Source organism: Lytechinus variegatus, chromosome 3 (genome assembly GCF_018143015.1).
Source record: "Lytechinus variegatus isolate NC3 chromosome 3, Lvar_3.0, whole genome shotgun sequence".
NCBI lineage: Eukaryota > Metazoa > Echinodermata > Echinoidea > Temnopleuroida > Toxopneustidae > Lytechinus > Lytechinus variegatus.
In genome coordinates, this window is record NC_054742.1 from 22155435 (window position 1) to 22180364 (window position 24930).

The following is a 24930-nucleotide window of genomic DNA, read 5'->3' on the forward strand; positions in this document are numbered from 1 at the left end:
GGCTAGAATAGAGAAAAGAAATGAATCTACTCACCTGTCAGGGTACAAAAGAAGTACTGACGTGTGCTCTTGGAGGACACCAAGCAGCATAACTTTCACATTTTCGCTCAGGTCTTCTGAAAAGAGAGCCTATTAATGGGGATAAAAATCAGTTTGTGAAGTCTGAACTTTAACAATTCCAGCAAAACAGACAAGACATTCAGTTTGAAAGGCAAAGCACCACTTTAACATAATATTTCAAATACCGATATTCAAATAAAACATGATCAAAGTTCATTGGCCCCAAAATGACCTTTGACTGTAATCATGAGACATGAAACTAAGGTAAAATGATTAGTGATACTTCATTACCATTAAGTCCAAGGTTCATCAACTAAGTCGATATACTTTTAAAGTTATGACAATTCAAGAATTTACACCTGGTTTAGATTTCAATGTTATTCTAAAATGTGCCTACATTCTCGCTAGGCTATGCAGGCGAGACAAAAAGGTGATTCTGATAATCGCTTCTGTTTACATGCTAAAAACTTAAATTCTTTATGTACATATTACCATCTTTTGAAAGATCAGACTTTATTTCCTCAATTAAGCCCAGTTATTCTTAAAAATTTCTTTGGGTGTTATTGTCAATTCGATACCAAAAGGGAAAGTTAATTTTGCACACATGATTATTTTTCATACTTTGTAAGGGTAAAGATATTTATATATAGTACTGACTGGCTTTGACGGAGATAACATACCAGCATATATTGTATGAGTCTAGATTAAGTTAAACTGAAGTTTTGCATTTACGAGCCTGCTGAAGGGTATTGATGAAAACATGGCAATGTGACCTTGACCTTTGACCTTTTTACCTCAAAATCAATAGGCTTCCTGGGATCCATGCTAGTAATATACACACTAAATTATATGAGCCTAGGTTAGGTTAAGTTACACTGAAGTTATCACATTTACAAGGACTTCAGAAGGGTGAGATGAAAATATGTCAGTGTGACCTTGACCTTCGACCTTGCGACCTCAAAATCAATAGTAGGCACCAAACGTGATACCATAATACGTCCCGTCTAGGACGGGCATAATAAAAAACTGCCAGAGTTGTTGAACTTTCATGCACAATTGTACAAACTCCATTAATCAAAATTTTTACCTTAAATATATGTGATATCTAAACTACTATAAACAATTACTGATTTCACTCTAAAAAGCTCATAACTAAAAAAATGGAAATAAAAAATAATTGGAAAATTCACCCCACCGACAAGCCTTGTCATCATCTTTGTGTGTTAGCTTGGGTGCCAACTTTCTACAAATGCACTATCCAATATGTGCTATTCTGTACTTTTTGCATAATTTACTACAGAGAAAGTCTACGACGTACCAATCCCTTTGAAAATAAAGTCAAATTACAATGGAAAGCCGACACATTTTTGTCGAAAGTTAGTGGACTGTCTGGGACAGCATCAAAATCTCTTGACTCTGGACTAGGGGTGATATTCACTCTTGAAAAAAAATAGACATACTTAAGCAAGTGAGCGTGGCAACCAAGCCTGAGGGAGCGAACCGACCGAGGGGGGGGGGAGGATGTGGAAGCTAGGGGGTATCCCCCCTCCCACAGTAGGGAATTTTTGCATTTTGGGACTTTAAATGGTGCAATTTTGTGCATATCTGGAGGGGAAATTTGGGCTTAAAAGATTTAGTCTTACACAAGACCATATCATTCACATCTGCTTTTAGATCTAGAGTCTATAACAAACAAATCACAGGATATAGATCTATAACAAAAATGCACAGGTCCAACAGAGATTCATTGTAGATCTATCCAATTTGGCGAAATAATAATCCTATAGTGTTAGGGGATTAGGAGTAATTAAGCAGATAATAGACAACGTCACACGGCGGGAATATTTGCACCCATCACCAATGCAGTACACAATACACTACACATACCGGTACTCTAGCTACATACTCACGCCACTCAAGCAGATCACTCCATACTCAAACCCCCGCACAGCACAGACGTGTCGTGATCGAGCGAGAGGGTTCAATATACAAGTGAATAAGGTAAGACTTTTTCCCTGTGTGAAGTGTACTTGACCTAGTGAGTGTGTATGACTGTAAGTGTTTCGGCCCCTCCACAATATTGGCGACGAGGATAAAAGTGATTTTTAATTTATTTTCGGCAAAACATTTTCTTTACTTCGCCATAGCCGGCGCCGATAGCAGAATCTGCGCTGGCTGTGGCCGAATATAAAAAAGCCGCCGCCATCTTGAATTTTTTAGGTTTTTGATTAATTTCAGCTGTTTGACTCTGTTTCGTCCAAAATATTAAATAACACAACAAATAACATATTATTTTAGTTTGAGATTTTATTTTTTGGTGGAAAAAGCTTGATATTTAGTTCCGTAAATTTACTTTACTTTTTTTACCGATCGGCACTGGCAGCAAGCCCTGAAGGAATTCAGCGGCTAGCTTGACAGGAGCCAATCGGATTATTTTTGGGACAAACAATATTCGTGTACTATTTAGGGTAAATATCCATTCATTTTGTTTAACCATATATTTAAATCTTCCCTCGTTAGGATATTTTTTTCCGGGCCACCGAGAGTGATATGAATTTGATGAATTTTTGATTGAGTTTGAGTGTGTACTAATTGGGTAGTGAATTTGCGACGTGAGTGAACTGAGCTGTGTACCGTATGTGGTGTGAATGGATAGCTGAATATTATTGAATGACGTTGTGAGTTGATTATTTTATTACAAGCCTGAATTTGCTTTTCTCCTTTGACCGCTGCGCTGCTGCTGCTGCTGTTGTTAGTATTATTTTTTTGTAATTATATTTCTGGGTGTTTTTTGGAGAAAACACCAGAAATCTGTTGCTGCTGCTGCTGTTGAATTGTTAGGAATTTATTATTTTTTTGGTCACGTCTCAGGAGATCAGGAAATTCAGTCTTGTAATAAATATTTTGTTATTGCTGCTGCTGTTGTATTGAATAGTTTATTGTTAGCTGCTGCTGCCGTTGTATTGTTATTTCATTGCTGTGCTGTTGGATTGTTGCCGCTGCTGCTGTTGAGTGAATGCTGTGAGCTGTGCTGCTGACATTCAAATTAATAAATTATAAATTGTATAATTAAATAAATTGTGTATATAATTAGATATTCTTTGTATATAGAACTATTCATTATTCCAAGTGTACTTGTAAATATTAACTTTCGTACAAAAAAATATATATATATACATACATATATAATTTGATAAAAATTTATTTATTTGAAATTATTTCTATATTTTACATATCCTTCTTTGAAAAAGTGAGCGTTGAATTGTTTCCATGTTTTCGTTTTTCTCTCCTAAAAATTAAATCATACAGGAATTTTTTTTTAGGCAAGGTAGCCTTTGGATTTTAATTTGATTACATTCTCAGGTCAGGTTATTCTGAGGTTAGAACTGTTAATTTCTCTTCCATATTTTTTTATTAAAAAGTTAAATTTGTCCCAGATTTATTTTGATTTTATCCGCAAGACAAACTAGTCTGTAGGATAATTTTTGGTTAATTACAGTTCAATTTGGGAATTTAATTTGTCCCAAATTTATTTTCAATTGACTATTGAGATTCCTTTTTGTTACTGATTAATATTATTTCCTTACATCAAGATGGCGAGCAACATTTCAAGAATCAAAATCAACTTTTGTTCGTCTGAGGAATTGATGACTTTGCCTGGAGTGGGTATGGCCACCGCCAACCGCATTCTACACGCGAGGGAGGCGGCCGACCTTACTCCAGAGACATTCTTGTCGATACCTCATATACCGAAGGCAGAACTGTTAGTTTACGCCTTTGATTATGAGCCAACAACAACGGCTCATAATGTGGACCGCAGAGAAGTGCGCTCCGAAGGAGATGAGCCTTCTACGAGCGTTCCACTTATACCATCTAAGGAGCCCCCCGTAAGCCAGGCGTTTGAGGCTTGGCCACAGCACACCCGTGCACATAGCACACAGGGTGCTGTAGGCCAGTCTTCTCAGACACAGGCCGGGGAGGCCTCCTCATTTTTCACAGGGGGGAGGCCAGGTGGCGCTTATACTCAGCAGCCCTCGGGGCTAATCAATTTGGGTATTCAGGATGGAACGATGGCCTGTTCCCACCACAGGGTCCCCACCAAGTTACCCCACCAGGACCCCAGTTCCAGTGTGGTCCTCATGCCCAAGTAGATTTCCATGGTCAGGCTCCCAGTACTCAGGGTGGCCGACCAGCAATGTTAAACCAAACTACCCAGACACCTCCCCATAACTACCCACAGGCCGTTCCACAATTTACTCGAGCGCAGTACGAGGAAATGTATGGCGTGATGTTTAGGATGATGCAGATGATGCCATTCGGAGGAATTGGACAACCAGCTCCTCCATACTGCAACCCTGCTGCCGCCTACGGTGGGTATTGCCCGCCATGGGCTGGAGGCAGATATCCGCCACACTATCCTAACACTGTGGCCCCGCAAACCTCTCCCCAAGGACCATGTGACTTGCAACATGGGGGTAGTAACCCTGTGTATCAAGGCGCTGGACCCCAAGGAGATGGACATGGAGGCTCAGTGTTCAATGAACATGGAAACACCACAAGGCCATCAGTAAGTCCGGGATACTTGGGGCTGCCAACAAGAAATCAGCCGCCCCGCGTCACCAGACTTACTTCGGCATCAAGACCTGTGGTACCGGACTATGATGACAGAAGGCCCCCTTCTAGACCAACCTCTTTGCCGAAGACTATTTCGTTCGACGGCAAGGGAAGTTGGGCGGCCTTCTATTCAAAGTTTCAACTTTATTCCGAAAGACATGGCATGTCTGATGCAGACAAGAAATATCAGCTGTGTCTGGCGTTGGAGGCCGAAGCCAGTAAGTTCATGGCCCTTATCCAGGAGGGCAATCCAAATATCGCCTTCCCTGACTTGGTTACCAAGTTGGAGAAGCGGTTTGCTCTCCAGGAGGAGCCGGAAGTTATTCGGATGCAATTCCAATCGGCTTTTCAACGCTCGGAGGAAGACATCATCAAGTGGGCAGATAGGCTTATGACCCTTGCAGGTCAGGCCTTCGTAGGCCTACCTGACAAGTTCGTCCAAGAACTTGTCGTGGCAAGGTTCTGCCAAGGTGCCCAAGACAAAGATGCAGGGCATCATGTCCTGACTTCTCGGCCTGGGACATTAGATGAAGCCATGACCAAGTACAAATGGTTTCAGTTTACCCAGAAGACCATGCATAAGCATGGCCCTAGGCTGAGGAACGAGGTAAGGCAGCTCTCTGTAGGAGAAGACAATAATGACCTCAGGGTACAGGAGTCGTCTCCTCCGGAAGCTGCCACCAAAGGAACTTCTAGCCTTGAGGCTAGAATCAGTGCTCTGGAGGCTCAGAATGTAATGTGGGCCTCCAAGATGGATTCGATGGTTGTTGCAATCACTGATCTGTCTAGGAGTACTAAAGAACTTTTGTCGGTGTCAAGAGGCCAGCCGGGTTACTCCTCCGGCCGTGCCCCTGTCACACCTGACAGACCAAAGTATACCTCTGGTTGGACTCTGGGTACATCAGACAGGCCGAGGTATACCTCTAGTAGAACGCCGGATCGGACAGAGGGAGGCAGAAGGTCATCTTCGGTCCTTCCACCAACCGATCGGCAGCGAAACTTCACAGGCTGCTTCAACTGTGGGGAAGAAGGCCATTTTAGTAGGGCCTGCCCCAGAGGGAGATCTCCTGCTCAGAACAGACAACTTAGGGCTGTTGCCTTCGAGGAGGAGGGAAATGGACAGGGATCGGAGGAGATGGGGAATCCCCGATCCGATCACAGATCCCCACCTCCACCATCCCCATTCCATTAAAGGACAGCCTAATGCCACAAGACCATGGTAGCACACGGGCACCGGACGCGCAAGCAAGTCCAGGGAGCCCGAAATTCTCCGAGGTATTAGATGTCCCTTGGAGGAATCCACCATGGCCACCAGACATTTCCGGTGAGGTTAATGATCAAGAGGTTGAAGTAGTCATTTGTAGAATTGTGTCTACTTCAACATTGAGTGTTGAGTTGACAGTTGGCAAAGAGCCCATTACATCTGTTTTGGACACTGCGGCAGCTGTCACCATTATATCAGATAGCCTATTCAATCGCCTCCAGCCTCGGCCGCCCATCCTTAAGCGTGTAATCCTTAAGGGGGCTGGCCGAGACATGACAATGGACGGCGTGGTGGTAGGGCCTATCAATATCAAGCTGGGTACCCAAGTACTCAGCGAGAAGATTTATGTAGCTCCGATAGCAGATGAGATGTTGTTTGGCGTTGACTTGTTACGAAAACACAATGCCAATATCAGCATCCCAAATGCTATCTTAACTATAAATGGTGAAGACCTACCAATCATACAACGAGAAGATTCTTAAAACGGTTATATGATTGGGTAGGCTTATAAGTCTTAATTGTAGGACCTGACGTAGAACCTTCAGAATGTGTCCCATTGTGGATACTCATGAATCGGATCTACTCTTCACCTTCTTGATCCCTGGAGCCGCTTTATAGAGGGGCTGGCCCCATGGGAACAGGAGTTGAGAAGGTTTCTACTTCAAAAGAAATAGATTGGTACACTTGTCGATTGAGTAGACAAGGATGTGCCATATTAAAATCAAACACAAGGGGTCCCAAATGTGGCAGTTGAATCTTTCCCTGTAATGGAAATATCCTTCAACAAGGCCAATTCATTTGAGATCTGAATAGTTGACCCGGCTGAGGTGGCAGAGAAACCGCCTTTGGACAGACAAGAAAGCGTCGGCTGAAGAGACTGTTTTTCCTCCCGCCAGAGGGAAAGTTTTTGTGGACAAACAGGGAACTCTTCTGCCTTTATAGAGAAGGAGTCATCTTGATGGAGAAGGATGAGCGTGATGTCATGATTCCTGAATCACTAAGACATTACATCATCCGGCTTAGTCATGATCCTCCTTCAGCAGGGCATGCTGGGATCTGTAGCTCTCAGTACTACCGATACGGCATGTCGAAAGACAATCACATCTGCATATAACCAGGTGTGAAATTTGTGAAACAAGAAAGCGACCCGTTCCTGGAGGCATCCCATGAAACTTCATGGGAGCGCCTCCTCGGAACGTGTCCATCTTGAATTTACTATCAATCCTGGTTATGACAGATTAAAGCAAAGGAGCTCTATTGCCTCGAACAACGGGGCAATGCTACTCCCTTGCACCTGTCTCTGCCTGCCACTGTGCAAATTCATTTATTTTAAAGGATCTGTATTTCAATGCAATATATACCATAACTATGAAATTAATGCCTATAATATGTATAATTACCCAATTAATTTGTATGCACCCCTTATTGTTTCTATATTAATAAAAATCGATAAGTTAGTTGGTTGATCACACCCTTTATGCACATATGTATATATTCTTTGATTTACATATTTGTTTCTTTTACTAAGGTACACAGATAAGCGTAGTGAGCTTATTTAAATTATATCAAGGCAGAGACAAGGTAAGAATATTTTTTATGATTTGGTAATGATGTATTTGGTAATGATGTATATATTGATGATGTAAATATTTGTGTTATACTTACGTTCATGATCAAATAAAGAATAAGAAAAGAAAAAAGAAAAAGATCACGAAACAGATCACAGAGAAAGAAAAGAAAAAGATCACAAAAGAAAATAAAAAGATTACAGAAGAAAAAAAAAAAGAGAGGTCACAGACCCCCCAAAAAAAAATCAAGGAGAAAAGAAACAGAAAACGAAAGAAGAAAAGAAAAAAAAAAGAGATCAAAGAATAAGAAAAAAAAAAAGAAAGAAAAAGATACACAAAAAAAAGAGAAAAAAAAATATGAACGTTGATGTATATTTTATGTATAGGGTTAAGTTGAGTATACCTTCTGTTAAGTATATTAAGTTATGTTAAGTTGTATAGGAAATATGCCCCCCAATTTTTTTAGGGTGGGGGGAAGTATAGTGTTAGGGGATTAGGAGTAATTAAGCAGATAATAGACAACGTCACACGATCACCGGACCGGCGGGAATATTTGCACCCATCACCAATGCAGTACACAATACACTACACATACCGGTACTCTAGCTACATACTCACGCCACTCAAGCAGATCACTCCATACTCAAACCCCCGCACAGCACAGACGTGTCGTGATCGAGCGAGAGGGTTCAATATACAAGTGAATAAGGTAAGACTTTTTCCCTGTGTGAAGTGTACTTGACCTAGTGAGTGTGTATGACTGTAAGTGTTTCGGCCCCTCCACAATAATCCAAAAAGAAAATTAGTGCTGAAGAAATCCAGAACAAAAGGTCCATCAATGAGGTGAAATCCGTCACAAGGCATGCAACAGTCATGACAATTTGCGTGATCCTCCTTTGTGTTCATTAATACGAAGCCGATGCTAAAATTAAAAGAAAAAAAACTTGCAAAGGCCGAAGCTCAGCTCAGTCGTCGTGACCAAGAGAACAATTCATTTGCATGTCAATATCCATGACCAAGATCACAATAAATAATGAAAGTTTGATAATAATAATAATACATATCATTAATAATATGTATGATTTATATAGTATCTTTTCCATTTTGAATTGAAGCTTTTAATTTGATGCTTGCAACTGCACTAATTCTCCTTGAAAGAAAACTCACAAGGTTACCAATCAACGATATTCGTATCGCGACCAGCGAATGAACACTTGCACACACACGAAAAAACGGTCCTTGGAAAGACCCTTTCGTGCAATCGGCCCCAGGGGCCGTTTCTCAACACAGTCATAAGTCTAACTTCTTGACTAAATCGGAGATAGTGAGCTACTTGTCCGTGTAAGTGTTTCACGAAGCCGTCTTTACCAAGATCGGGTACAACAACCTCACTAAATATTTATGACACCTCCGAACCTGTCATAACTTCTTTCTTAATGACGTATGGCATCACGTGGGTAGACTATTACATGCAAAAGTGCCTAGAATTTTGCAATTATAATCTTACATAATCAATCATAGAGGTTGAAATTACATCACAAAAACATAACAAGTGGGTTAATGCATTCAATGTTAATTGTAATACAATGAAACTATGAAAACTGTTGGTAAGACACCACAAAACCATTCATTTTGAAGTAGTAAAATGATTTAATCAATAAAGATTCTACCACGTCAGGCCATCCATAATTGAACTCGTATTTGTTGTTTTCAGACCCCTATTAACCGTTGGGTAAATTCTATCTCTAATCCATGCATACAATTTGTCAAATATCGTATGTTTTGATATCAATGATTAAAAATGTTTCATTGAACTACATTTTGATGACGTTTGGAATGGAAAAAGACCGTATAATTGCTATCATTTTGCAAAGAAAACCGTTAAGGATTACTTTCGTAAACTATCAAAATTGGATATCCCAAGGATACCCATCTCAACGTCCACAAGTGATTTTTTAGTCATGAAATGAATTATTCATACTTTAATTTTCTCTGTAATTGAATGATCCAGTCTTCATGGTCTAAGTAGGTACGATGCTTAATTCACCTGTGCTATTATTTTGAAAAGATTTATTCCCAATTTATCACAATATTTGCAACTTTGTCATAATTTTTCTTTTTGAAAATTATGCTATTTCGTGACTAAGCCTAAGGCTACGTCTCGTCTGCTCTTTTTACCGATAGTATCGATATAAAGGTATTCTAGTTAGGAAGCCTTTCGAGAAACGGGTTTAGTAAGATTGGAACTAACTCCGTGGTTGGTGGATAAAGATATGACTAACTTGTCAATGTGTTGAGAAACGGGCCCAAGGGCTCCCGCCCGGCCCTGGCCGCGGGCGGGAGCTCCCTGGGCCTGGGACGGCTGGGTTAGGTACCGTATACCGGACCGCTACAAGACAAGATTAAATATTACGGTACCTGCAGAATATCTAATAAGAAGTCATCTTCCCTTGTGTCATTGTGGGCGAAAAATGTGCTTGGATTCCTCCTCAAGGCAGCAATATCTTTCAACCATTTCTCCTTTTCTGAAAATCCTGCCATCACAGGAATTTGGTGGTGAAAAGCCCTAAACTTTTACGAAAGCTTGCACGACCGTATACATACATACGGTACAGGCAGTCGGATTTCCTGACCGGCTCGGCCGGCCGGCCGGGGCGGCCAGTCAAGCCTGCCGTCCGCCACCGGTCACAAATTGAATTCGGGCGATACTGTATACAGTAACGGTATACATGCATGTTACATGGTTTGGGATTCGATTCCGGATAACTAATATGATTTTTTCCCGGGGGGGGGGGGCAAGTGTAAGGAGTCTAAAATGTTCAGGGGAGCAGCTATTTAGCGTGAAGGGCAAGATTCATTTTTTGAAAATCTGAAAAACAAAACAAAGCAATTGAACAAATATAACATAAAAAAAACTAGCTGCGAGCCAACTTTATATCATTACCAGCTAGATCCCTCGGAGAGGACCTTAAGCCGTTGGTCCCCTGGTTGCTTGCTCACAGGCATTCGTGCTTTCTTAGCAGTCAGGCAAAAACCTCGGAATATATATATATAAATTAACAAATAATGCTGAAGATAATGCTTTCATTGCCAATAAAGTTTTTCTTGTTCACTGCTTGTTCACTCGAATTTTTCGACGGTCCTCCGTCTTCTTCAGGAGTTTATACCGGAAGTTTTTATATATATATATATATAGATGATCAGATGACAAGATCTTCGATTCATGATCATATCATCTCTTCTCAAAGATGTAGACATGATGAGATAGAAGATCTTAATTGTCATCTGATCATCTCTTCTACAAGATGTCAACATGACGAGCATAGGCGGCGGAAGCGGGGGGGAGGCAGGTCCCCCCCAAAAAATTTGAGGTTTTTAGTTGATAGCCTTTTTTTTGTTGCTTGTCATTTTTTTATCCTGCGTCCCACCCCTAAATTCTGGTGAACCCCCTTAAAATGTCTCTTGCCCCCCTAAAATTTAGGTTGATGGCCCTTTTTTTTTGCTTGTCAATTTCAGGTAGACCCCCCCCCCTAATTTTTTGGCTTCCGCCGCCAATGATGACGAGATCCGTGATCTTGTCATCAGATCATCTCTTCTAAAAGATGTCGACATGACGAGATTCGGGATCTTGTCATCTGATCATCTCTATACAAGATGTCGACATGACGAGCATAGGCGGCGGAAGCGGGGGGGGGGGGGGAGGCAGGTCCCCCAAAAAAATTTGAGGTTTTTAGTTTATAGCTTTTTTTTTGTTGCTTGTCAATTTTTTATCCTGCGTCCCACCCCTAAATTCTGGTGAACCCCCTTAAAATGTCTCTTGCCCCCCTAAAATTTAGGTTGATGGCCCTTTTTTTTTGCTTGTCAATTTCAGGTAGACCCCCCCCTAATTGTTTGGCTTCCGCCGCCAATGATGACGAGATCCGTGATCTTGTCATCAGATCATCTCTTCTAAAAGATGTCGGCATGACGAGATCCGGGATCTTGTCATCTGATCATCTCTGCTGAAAGATGTGGACTTGATGAGATCCAGGAACTCGTCATCTGATCTTTTGCTATGATGATGTCGACCTCCCAATTATCTCAACATCTCGGTGACACTTTTAAGCTTCCATACATTGTATATCTAGAGCTGTTTTTGTCAGTTATGGTAACTCGCGCAGGAGATCGGCAGGACAGCGTTTTGCTCGGAAAACGACAATTTGGTATATAGGCCTATAGCCAATTACCTAGGGCTGAGGACATTTCACCAATCAGGTAATGAACAGAGACACGAATCGTCATCATCAAATTCTAATAATTTCATTAATGATCTTTATTGGGTTTTCCTCAAACCTTCACCAATATTTTTTATTTTGCTATTTTACAGCAAACTTTTTGTCCCCTTAATTTAACATTTTGTTCGATCCTTTAATTAAATCTTAAATCATCATGCATGGCTCTTACAAACACTGTGGATATTAAATCGAGCGAGAGTCTATAGTTTGTCAGTTCATGAAGTTTGATTTGAGTGTCATATGATGAACAACTGTTATATAATTTTTTTACATGTTTGCTTAGAATGAGAACAAATTGATTATTGTATTATTTGATTAATACAAAGAGAGTATATTGTACAACATGTCAAAAGTCAAAACCGTCAATTATAATTTCATTCGAATTCACACGTGAACGGAGATTGAGTCATGTACATTATTTTTGATAGACCTGGAGCTGATGAAGCGATTATTTTCTTCCAAGCATTTCTACTTGGAGGTGGCACATTTTACAACGTAAGATGATACAAAAGAAGTAATTTGAGTAATCAAAATTGAGTTATTTCAATTTGAACTCATATCAAAAGTTGTGTCCATTATTTGCACATGAAATATTCTTTACACTATAAATAGTAAAGGTGCGAATATACATATGAATAAATTGTGACGTTTTGTTTATGCTTTGGGAAAATATGACAGGGCTTTTAGCCGATGACTATTTTGTTAAATCATGCATGAAGGTAGAAAGAAAATACCTCAGTATGGAGTGTGCAGAGGATACATGGAGGAATCTAAAAACATCAGTACAGAGTATACAGAAATTATCATGTTATTGTGTAATTAAACAAAATTTCGCAATAGATATCAACATGTAAAGATATTATATAGTGCACGTCATTTATTAATCAGTTTTAAATCGTTCACAAGAAATTTGTGACAAATGTGTTTGCATTTGAATTTTCATTAGCTTTAATTTGATACCAAACTTGACATATATGTATTTCGCAAAATGTGAAATTCATAATTAAGAGGTATGTAAGAAAAAGTGGGCGTGGCCTATAACGTCAATTTTGAAAAAAAAAATGCCCAAGGGTGCCCTTGAGGTAAACACCCTATACTACAACTTTCAGCGAAAAAATGCATATATACCCAGCTTGACGGTCATGCAATAATTTTGATCATATCTACCCAACTAATGGATTCTAAAGAAAAGTCCACGCACCAGAGTATCGAATGCAATTCTTCTGAGGATATATAGCATCATGTGAAGCAAAACATTTTTTTTTCATTATAAAGAATTTTACTTGCATACATTCTTATTTATTGTGTACATATACGTATATTGTCTTTCAGCAAAACAGAATTACAGTGGCAAAATGAGTTCACAGAAGGATGGCAGAGGATATTTGCCCTCATGATTTTCAAGATGTTTTGTAGGGGCAAGATGACTTACAAGTGACGTCATTTTTTCTCCATTTAATGATATGGTTATTATATATTTACATTCACCCGTTCCCCTCCCTTACAATATTTTCCTTCTTCGACCATTTTTAAATATATTTTTCTTCCTCTTTTTGGTTTCATAATTAAGGTGGTCCCTTCCTGTTGCTCCGTTCTTAAAGGAATAGAAGATATAGAATATCATATTGAGTAATGTATTGTCTATAACTAACCCAAGGTATACAAACTATTGTATAAGAAGCAAATTCATGCTACAATACTGAAACATGAATAATGAATTGATGGAATGGAAAGAATTATGAAGCTAATCATATTACCAATCTAATGTCTTTTTATTACTGGCATATCAGTAGGCTATAGGTTTTAATATCGTATTAGACTGACATCTGACGGCTGTCGTTACCAGCTTCTTGATTATTCATTAATGCAACCACCTTATTATTGTTTTTAATTTTCTTCAATCAAAATGTGTATTTATGCTACAAAGCCTTCATTTCTAAACATTCAATCATACATTTTGATGGGTGGTTATTGATGAATGATATTTGATATTGGTAGAAAGTGGAAAGTTTGATAAAGATAACAAACCGATTAAGAGATATACAAATCTAAAATGAGAAAAATGATCATAATTCTTAATACTTTATTAATTCATCTTCATGAAATAAGTTAAATATTACATGTCTCTCTGTAATATTTTTTTAAAATGTATTCTTACTAGTATCATCCATCTGCTGTCTGAACGTCCGTATGGAATAGTTAATATGCGAAATATATGAGTTGTCAAAATTTGTCATGCTTGTAAATGTTAGAGAATTATGCATTCCTAGCTCTTTTTTGTATTCCTCGACTTTATTAATTGATTATACTTCGACTTTATGCTGTGTATCGTAATGTAAATAACATCCAACTAAGTTTATTTCGCGATGACTATTTGTTGATAATTATTTAGAATTTGATAATTTGTTTCATGTGTATATTTCGTTTATTATCACCGGCACCATCATCATCAACAACATCAACATCATCATCACCATCATCATCATCATCACCATTGTCAATACCATTTTCCTATCAACTCAATGTATATATGTGCAATAATTGATAATAATTAATATTCTAAACAACTAATCAAAGGCAGTTGAAAGCATTTGGTAATACGTACATGTATATGCGTATGTATAAAACACATACTTTGTTTATTATGTTTTTACAACTCTAATCAAATTTGTTTTTATAAAGTATTCAGTTAAGTCCAGAAAAAACCGATTTACTAAAGCATTTTGATTATCACTTCGGTATACCAACGCCATCATCTATATCTTCATCGTCGCTAACACAATAATTTTGCTTACCAATTTCGCTTAGCATTTTTGGTCATAAAAGATAATCTCAACAAAGTTTGAGAAGAAGCTATCACCTTTTGGCTGTTATTTGTCCCTTATTAGACTATCTTAATAAAACTTAAAATTGATATACGCCAGTGGAATAATTTTACAGTAGCGGTGCATTTAAAAAAAAAAGAATTGATGATAATCTATCATCATGCATGCATACGTGTAAAATACTTGCCATGGTATTGAATAGCGCAATGTATACGAACTATGTTTTGTTGGTATAATGTACCAATTGATTAAATAAAATTGATTATATTTTTGTATTTTACTATTTTTCCTATTTCCATGAATGTCTTATTTTCACAACTAGTTGAAGCAGGATAAATAATAATTTTGAATTGGTGAATGAGTTGACAAATGATACTCCATAAAAGTGTGGTCTAAGTTAACCCAGGTTTAACTAAACCATTGCCATGATCAGAATATTCAGAGTGCATCATTAACGTATAATCTTATATAGTACCTATCCAAAGATAAAGAGTTTCCTCTGCTCTTTAAAACCTTGAAATGAGAAAGAAATTAAAAAAAATGGAATACTTGCATACTTCCATTCATTCCTTAATCTGAAAAAGATGGAATGTATATCACACATCATTTTAAACCAGAGTGTACAATATCTTTTTGATTGTTTTGTGAAAGGATACACACATGAAGACTATCCTAATGCATATAATGATCTTGATACAAATATTTCAGAAAAAAAGACAAAAAGAAATGTCAATGAAATTTTAAACAATCATAATAGAAGCTAGAAAGATAAAATGTTTTGATTCACATAACATCATTTGCTTTATTATACCTACAAAACTTAAAAATTAGTTATTACTTATACGTGATAAAATTGGTTTCATTGATGGATATATACATATATATATATATATAGCGGAAGAAATTTTCCAAAAGCCTCGTAACACTGGCGGTCATTCATAGTGGTGAGGGTCAATATAGAGGAAAAATGACTATACGAAGTGGTCGTTGCTCCTTGCTCACAGATATGTTGACACCTATACATGTATACATTTATAACACCTACACTACAGACGCCCAAGCATGACACTACATCCATGACATCCTTGCCCTCGCTCTCAGTCCTGAGGAAGATCATGCATTGATCGAAAGCTTGATTAAATGGAGAAGCAAGGAGCAACGACCACTTCGTAGTCATTTTTCCTCGATATATATATATATATATATATATATATGGAAAACTTGTTCCAACATGCACTCTCATTTCTTCTGTTATGGAACTGCTTTATACTTTCATTTCACTTGCGCTATTAGTTTGGTATGTAACGGAGATAACTTTATATACAACATTGCAATCATGCATTATATTGCCACAATAATTATGGTTTCATAGTAAAAATACACTTTGGAGGAAATCCGCCATCGTAGAAAACACCTTTCTGTCTGGAAGTATTTTTTATTCCCTTCTCCTTTTCCGCTTTCGAATTAATCAGCCCAAACGAGCTACTTTAAGATAACTGGTGTATTGGGTCAGTTGGTAGAGTGTCCGTCTCACAACCGGGAGGTCGGGGCTTCAAACAGCACCGGCCGCGTCAGACCAAAACACGTTAAAAGATGGGTGTTGCTGCTACGCTGTTTGGAGTTCATCGATTAAATGGACAAAGCCTCGTCGATCTGGCGCTACACCGCGGCTGACGGGCCCACGATCAATTGGGCAAAGCAAATTTTTCGGAGTATAATATTATTTCATGTCTATTTCGAACAATAACATATGGATAATGACTAGCTTCTTTGTTTATTTCAGAATAAACCTTATAACCGTAACTATTACAATGAAATTAGAATTGACCAATAAGGTAGTGATATTTATCATAATGTCGATAAAAGCGTGTAAACCTATCAGCTGTCCTCCTCTGTGCCTTTTGTTTAAAGTTCAAGTCCACCCCAGAAAAAATTGAATAAATAGAAAAAAAATCAAACTACCATGACACTCAAAATTTCCTCAAAATCGGATGTAAAAATAAGAAAGTTATGAGTTGCACTTATTTTTCACAAAACAGTGTTTATGCACAACTCAGTAACATGCAAATGAAACAGACGACGATGTCCCGTACTATTTCTTTTTTTTTATTGTTTGAATTATACAAGATATTATTTCTTACGATTTGACTATAAGGACCAATTTGACTGAACCATTTGATATCAAATGGTTTCTGATTCCACATGTTCAGGGAGGAATTAATCGTCGTTTCACTTAGAAATGAGGAGAAAATTAGAATATTTCATATTCATATATAATAAAATACAAAAGAGATAGTGAGTGGATGACGTCTTATGTCTCCTCATTTGCATACCGTGCAGGATGTGCATATAACTGTTTTATGAAATTAATCGAAACTTTAAAATATCCCAACTTTATTATTATACATCCGATTTTGATAAAATAGCTTGTTTGATGTTTCTCTTTTATTCAAATTAACTTTTTGTTGGGTCGGACTTGTCCTTTAAACACAGCAAGTGGTACGATGACTGTGTAAATTTTTATTGGTGCAGATACCAGTCGCCAATATAGACCGTCATACTTGATTCATGTCGTCAGTGATCTTCCACAAAGTGAGAGAACTGGATCTTGAGTGGGTTGGTATTCTGTGTTGACCTTCACACCATATGGGATAAGGGTCATTTTGGATAATGGACTAGGGTTGAATTAAGTGAAAAGAAGTTACGTTGCATGATACGTCATTATTTAAGAAGAAACAATGAAACACCTATTTTTAATCCTTTTTTGATGTCTTCCAAGTGGTTATCTCAGCAGGCATGGGTGTCGATCACGGGGGGGATGGGGGAGATATATCCCCCCCAATATTTCAAGTGGGGGGATGGCCTGTACTATCATCCCCCAATAATTTAGGGTAGAAAAATTATAATAATGATGATGAAAAAATGAAAAGTTTGATCATGATGATTATAGTATGTCATCAATCAGTTTGTTTCCCTCGCAATTTGTGTATATTGCTATGAAATAAAAACATTCTTTTTCAGGACTATTAAACAGATGGGTGGAGGTTCAAGATGAAAATGAATGAAACGTTTATGTATCTGATATTTTTTAACACATGACATAAAAGGACCCCAACGAAAATCAACTTTTGTGGATAGGGTGTTCTATCCCACCACTGGTGAATAAATTAATTTAAATAAATCATTAATTCAAAAGGGTGGAAAAATAAACGGAAGTAAAAGGGTGGCAAGCAGTGGCGTAGACAGGTCCTTAGACCTGGGGGGGATGATCCCTAGCTGGGTCATATATATATATATATTATATATATATATATATATATATATATATATATATATATATATATATATATATATATATATATAATTAATATATAAATATAAAGAATGAAGGAGATAACGTACTCGATAAAAACAAAATATCATGGGCCAAAGCAGACGAGTTAAAGATAACAAAATAACACGATCTGCCTCATGGATTATCTCGTGTGTCTTTTAATCACTTTGCTTTCAGCAATAAACAGGGCATCCAGTAATAAACAAACTTCCTTGCACAATTTTCATGGCAGTAATCTTTTGTTTGATTAATGACAATGAGTAAAGATGATCATAAGAGAAAGGATGTCTAGTTATCATCTTGGTCATGACAGTCCTGCTAAACGTGATCTAGAATAACTAGTATTCCTTATTTTACTAGTATAGTAGTATACTCTTTTAAAAGTAGCGATATTGTTAATGATCAAACGAATGAATCAACAACTAAAGGAATAAACAAATAAACAGTCAAATAACTAAAAAAATATCAATTACAATTATAGTAATAGGGGTAAAATAAAAAAGCTCAACATTATATTTCTTATCCACGTGCAGATATGCGGACACTAAAATGATAAGCACACTCTGTTTAAAATTACCATGATTACAAAGGCTTGATTGAATTAAGTATGGAAATGAAATAAACCTCACCGGGTTGTCGGAAGTAAACTGTATAGATAATTTTTATCGCGTAAATGCGCGAGATGATTATGTTTTTTGTCAAAGGTCCGACAATGAACACGCTGAGGGTCGAGTTAGGCTTGTTCTGTGATCTTAGACCATAAATTAATCTTATCCATGGATTGATTCAATCTGCCTTCGTGAATTAAGGCATGTCTATATATTGGATGATTCTACCTTCTTTGAAAAGCGCAAAGTACTCTGAAAAAATTAGTGAAATAGTTCACTCTTTAAGGAGTGAATATATGAAAGAGTGAATATTGAGTGAAAAAAACCTCGGATATCACTGAGGCCATCCAAAATTTGCACTTTCATTCCAAAATCATTCATTTACTAATTCACTCCTTAGAGACTGAAAATTTTCACCTTTCCTTTGCAAAGAAGGGGTTGAGGACATGGCCAGCAGGGAAAAGGGTCAGTGTATGTGTATAGGTAATTTCTTATTAATTCGTTTGAACAGTGTTAATGTGTTATGAAAGCAATTGCTCTGAAAGGGAGTGATTAAGCGACACTTTCTTAAATCTGTAATGAAATATTTTGAACTTATCTCCTTTGCAAATACATAATTATTATAAGGAAATGTACTTGGTGAAACTCTGAATAACGATCCTTAAATGTATATGACGACGCAAGACAGTTGTTATTACTTAAAACTTGCAAGTTGTAAATGCATATAAGATGATTGACTCTGAATAAAAGTCAAATTTTTATCATGTTTGTCATTGCTGTACTTAATGATTATTACTGCTATTATTATTGATTGATTTTAACTAGCATTCATTGCTTTATTACTGTATAGTTTTGCTTCTTCCCCCACAGAAACCTGGGGGGGATGATTGTACACACCATCCCCCCCACCTAAAATTCTGGGGGGATGCATCCCCCCATCCCCCCGCTATCTACGCCCCTGGTGGCAAGATAAATAAAGGAATGACGGTAAGCCCGATGGCGCACGAGAAGCCACACAGATTGTAATTTGTGCTAGTCTTAATTGGTCCGAATCTGCATTTTATCATCATGCATTAAGAAGAATAAAGATACTGCCAGTCAGGTTAGATTTAAGAGAGAAGTTGTATACACAGAGGCGTCGATCGGGGGGGGGGGGAAGGGGGCGATCGCCCCACCAATGAAAATATTGGGGGCAAAACGATATGTTTGCCCCCTCCCCCAATAATTCCGCATGTGCAACCAAAAAATAAAATAAGATTGTAATGCTACACTGAAATCAGCAATGCGAGATTGAGATACCAACTCGATTTTGATTTAAAATCGTGCTCAAAATGTCTGCTTTTCAGATTGGAATATAAAAATTTTCAGCTCGCGCTTCGTGCTCGCATCATGTACCAAAAACCCATACTTTTCATGATTATATAGGTGAATAGAATGTCCCGTTTTCAATTCTAAACCTCAAAAGAACTTTGATTTTGCAATAATCTTTTGTTGGATATATATCTTCCATTAAAGTGTCTTTTTTTCCAGATCAAAATATCAAAATTTTCAGCTCGCGCTCGCATCTATTGTTCCATCTTAATCATTGGTACCAAAAATGCTTAGAATATCAAGCTTTCAGGTCAGAATATAAAGAAATTTCAGCTCGCTCTCTAGTGAGATACATGTATCGACCCTCCTCATGAGTTACTACAAACAAACCTAAACAGGTACATTTTTCCTGTTTTCATGACATACTAAAAAAATTTAGCTCGCGCTTCGCGCTCGCATTGTTGGTGAAGGTGAGATATGTGTCTCTTTCTCATGTTATATATATATATAGGCCTATGTGTGTGGGGGTGTGTGGGTGAGTTTGTTCGTTTTTTGTGATCGAGCGCCATTTGGAACGTTGATTCATAATTTTGCCTCCCCCCATCTGAAAAATGGATCGACGCCCCTGTGTATACATCATGCTCAATAAACAGATCACTATGTACATGGTCCAGTCAATTTTTGTCATTTTTTCCTCGGTATGAGTTTAGAATAGGCTTACTTGTAACACAAATTGAATTTAAAAAAAAATTATACAAGTATAGTACACTACAACAATGAAGGAATTTCCAAGAACACCATGCATATCAACCACTCTCAAATGTCCTAACTTGTGATTTTAGTGGGGGTAATGTTGAAATATCCCCATCCACAAGAACATTTGTGTCAATCATCCCCCCCAACCAAGAATACCGATCGACACCCATGTCAGCAGGGGTCATCTCTTTGAGGGCATAGTACGTATGATCGGTCAAATTTTCAAAATGTTTTCGTTTTTCATTCATAGAAAGAAATAATTTATAACAATGGTTAAGAAAGAATTCAATGACCACTAGATTGTGTAGGCCTATATATCAAACAAGGCAAGAATCTCCCCTCAGTCCCGAAAAAGCTTGAAACTAAATAAAGCTTAACACAAGATTCAACAAATACGATAACTTAATAATCCCTATTTAAATATGTTTTTTTTAATGTAATTCAAACGTAAATCAAAAGATTTTTTCCTTACTCAGGTGAGATGCCGTAGTCTTATCAACCGGTATAGCAGAAATTGAACTGTAGTCTCCTATACATACTTAAGCCGGTCAGGGCAAGTTTGTCCCACAGAGCTTGTGACTTAGTGTTTATTTGGATTGGTCTGTGCGTTGTGTCAGGGTGAGTGTGTGAGGGTGTGGATTGGTGTGTGGGTGTGTGTGTGTATGTATGTATGTATGTATGTATGTATGTATGTATGTATGTATGTATATATATATATATATATATATATATATATATATATATATATATAGGTCTATGTGTGTGTGGTTTCTTTTGTTTTGTGTGGCCTTTGGAACGTTGATTCATGATTTTGCCCCCCCCATCTAAAAAAGGATCGACGCCCCTAGGCATGCTAGGGAAACTGCTCTACGAGAGGATAGATATCGATTGTTTCTATGATATTTACTTCAAATCCCTACTATTATCGAGAGACCCGTCTGTTTTTTATATCAATACACAACATGCAAACAAGTGTTTATCAAATTTTGAGCGAAATATAAATTCGAACTGATAATTCGCTCGTGTAAGGTACATGTTGGCCAGATTTTGACGGTCGAAAAACGGGACACTTCGAGATCGGATGTTTATGAACCCAGGACTACTGCCCTATAGCAATTATGTGGAACTGGAATTTCACGATTTAGGGGCCCCCTAATTAGGCTTTTCTCAAAACGGGTTCCCAAATTTTCTTTTGCAGAATGAAGATAGATATCAAAGGTCACTGTGTGTAGATGTAGCAAGCTAGTAAAGCACATCACACTCTACGATTATTTCTATGATGACCCATGTTTATTAAATTGGCCATTGCGAGTGAGCAAGTTTTCGGTATATTTGAGATTGTATGGCGTCTTGAAGGGTGTAGACAAATTAGATAATTTGAATGTTGCTAGATATTGATTCATCTAATATTATCACGAATGTGCAAAGCGATTGTCATCAGTCGCTTAAAAACCATAAGGATTCAAATCTAAGAATAAGAAAAGTGGCACTTATAAAGAACAAGTATTACACTTTGGATAAAAAAGGGAGTAAGTGATAGGATGATACTTTTTTTTGCGTCCCGATATTCCCTAGAGGATATACACCACGCACATTTTAAACCCCCATTTACGTCAGTCATGTCAGCATAACCCTGTTTTAATTGCCATGAATTTTCAAGTAATGATATTGTAAAATTCAGTGGAATCACATAGCTGAAAATAATTCATTACAATGATAATTTTGACATGCAGTAGATACAGGCCACGCATGAAGATTTTAGAATAAAGTCACCGAGTTTTCCTTTTTGTATTGTCTACACAACTAAAAAAAAAATTGTAATGCTAAATTATGTTTACATAAATGGGTCAAAAATTGTGAAATAAGGGACAATAAATTGGCGTTCCGGGCAGGGTCGTACCGAACGCGGGACAACAAATTGGTGAAATCCGGGACTGGCCCTGAAAATCCGTGACATTTGGTCACCGTACTCTTATATTTTGTCATGGTGAGTTGATATTAATTCATTCAGGAATTTTACGAACAGATTTGTCAGTAATTGTTGGAAATTAAACAAGTTCACGTCTCACAAAAGAAACAAAAATTGCAAATTTCAAAACTGCAAACGAGTGCATTAAAACTTTCATCTTAACGTTGACATTTCATACAAGCAACTGAAGTATATGGAAAGCAGTTTCACAAAGAAAAGGGATGGGGAAACGCTAATACCTCATCAATGTCAAAGACAAATACAGCTGTCTGATTCATATTTTTAATTGTAATTGTTCATTTAAATCAGCAACTATTGAGAGAGAGATGGAAAGAGAGAGAAAATTACCAACACAACGAACCAATGAGTAATGTTTATGGGGGGAATGAATGATGTGAACCAGTTTAATCTATCCTTCACATTCAATGATTCGATATATTTGACACCCGTCCTAACAAAGTGTGTATTCTACCATCATTCCCAACTCCGTGCTAGCGTCTGACTATCTTTCACAGCTATTTTCTATAAAGACAGTGTGAATAAAACACGTTTGCAGATAGTTGACATAGTTTGAAAGTTTCTGTTTCAACAGTGGGAAGCGGATTGTGTAGTACAATAAAATCAAGGGACGATCAGAATGACGAAGAGAATTGTGGCGTTGGTGATTATTGTCGTAGTAGGAGCAGATATTATGAGCCAAGGTAAGTTGAAGGTTTACCAAACATTATTAGTATCATCACGAAATTGATTCAAATAATTCAACCAAAACGTGTCGATTTATTTTTGGCCAATGTTTGGAAGAATTTAACCATCAAACGAGAAAGAAATGATAGTTGACCCCGCACTGACCAAAGAACAGCTAGTTGGTTTAAATAATAGCAATTAAAGAAAAAATGGTAAACTTGCACCAATATAGAGCTATTTGTAATACAAAGAAGGTGTAATCATCAACCGTCATGGTATCAATATCTTAATCGCAATATATTGGCAGTATGTATATTTGGTACCCGGCTTTTTGGCCGTGCATGTAGATGAATGCACTCCCACTCATAGCTCCGTCTGGTAAATTACCTTCCTAATAATTAAGATCAGCTAACAGTAATTTCTCATTTGTGTAGAATAGATTTCTGTAGGCATCATATTAGAAAATGCATTTTGACTGATCTCAAACTCACACTCTCCATTCTACCTGGATAAATTTCAATAGTTCTATATGTTGTCAAATTAAAGTAGAAGTAGTCTAAAAGGGAATTTTCACTAAGTGGATTTAGTGATAATTATTTCTAAAAGAAATATGGGATGACAAGTTGAAGTGTATGGGATTGTTATTTTCACTGAAGATATGCCTACGTTATGGATTGCAGATCCATAATTTTAGAGTTATACTGCGACATTAAATTGCACCAAGATGTACCGCATAGAAACCTCACAGAAAAAAACAGATTTGAATTAAAAATGCCACATCAAAAAATAAAAAACAAATAAAAAAACACATTTGAAATCATTCAATAAAATGCATAGGCCTAGATTTAGAATATGACAAACTTCAATTACGAATGACAATATAGAATTTACAAATATGAAATTATTTGCATAAAACAACAGGTGGAAAGTTTACTTCTTTTCTGAATCTATATGTCCTGTGATAATGTAAAAATAATTTAACTAAACACCATTTAAATCAAATTTATATGTTTCCTTTTGTTCATATGTTAGTGATTGATATCCATATTTTCATTTATCATACAAAAAAATAATTCCCGTAGAAACATACGTATGTTTCATTTCATATTAGTTCAGATTCAGGATTTTAGGAGCAAATCAATACAAAACAGAAAATTCATAAAATCAACCACAAACAAAAACAATTTTTGAAATAATATCATCCTTTGTTCTTTTAAACAAATTCTTTGTACGTGATTTCCTTGCCCCCCCCCTTACTTAAAAAATGCAAATACAGGAAGAGCGCAGCCTGGACAAGAGAATCTCCATCATCAGCGAAAAAGAGAAGGTAACCCTCCTGGGGAAATGCGGCTTCCATTCAGCTTGCTCGAAGCCGATGACAACGGACTAATTATTGACGATAACAATAGCGAGGGGGAATTCGCTCTTAATCGGATCAAGAGGCAGTACAAAGGAGATGATAGTAGTGATGATAGTGATGATGATGATCCATATAAAAGCGATTAGTATTATTTGATAAGTTCAAATACTTCATTACTATTCTCTAACGTCAGTTAATGTCCCATAGCTAGATGATTAAAATATAATGACTGTTTTAAGACAATCAGAAGTGTATATAAAATTGATCCAGCAATCATTAGCCAAGCCACAATGAAATTAGATC

The 24930-nt window shown here is 37.2% G+C and overlaps 1 protein-coding gene across 2 annotated transcripts in view; it reads right to left on the reverse strand.

Annotated features, from left to right (window-relative positions):
- The window catches only part of LOC121410508 (AP-5 complex subunit beta-1-like), a 59115-nt gene extending 49010 nt beyond the window's left edge, over positions 1 to 10105 (reverse strand). For both annotated transcript variants that reach the window (XM_041602654.1, XM_041602653.1), the window contains exons 1-2: positions 9925 to 10105; positions 35 to 129 (exon numbers count right to left, since the gene is read on the reverse strand). In XM_041602654.1, coding sequence (XP_041458588.1) covers positions 35 to 129; positions 9925 to 10047 — 218 coding nt within the window. In that variant the 5' untranslated portion in view covers positions 10048 to 10105. The remainder of the gene's footprint in view (positions 1 to 34; positions 130 to 9924) is intronic.
- Positions 10106 to 24930: the final 14825 nt, after the last annotated feature.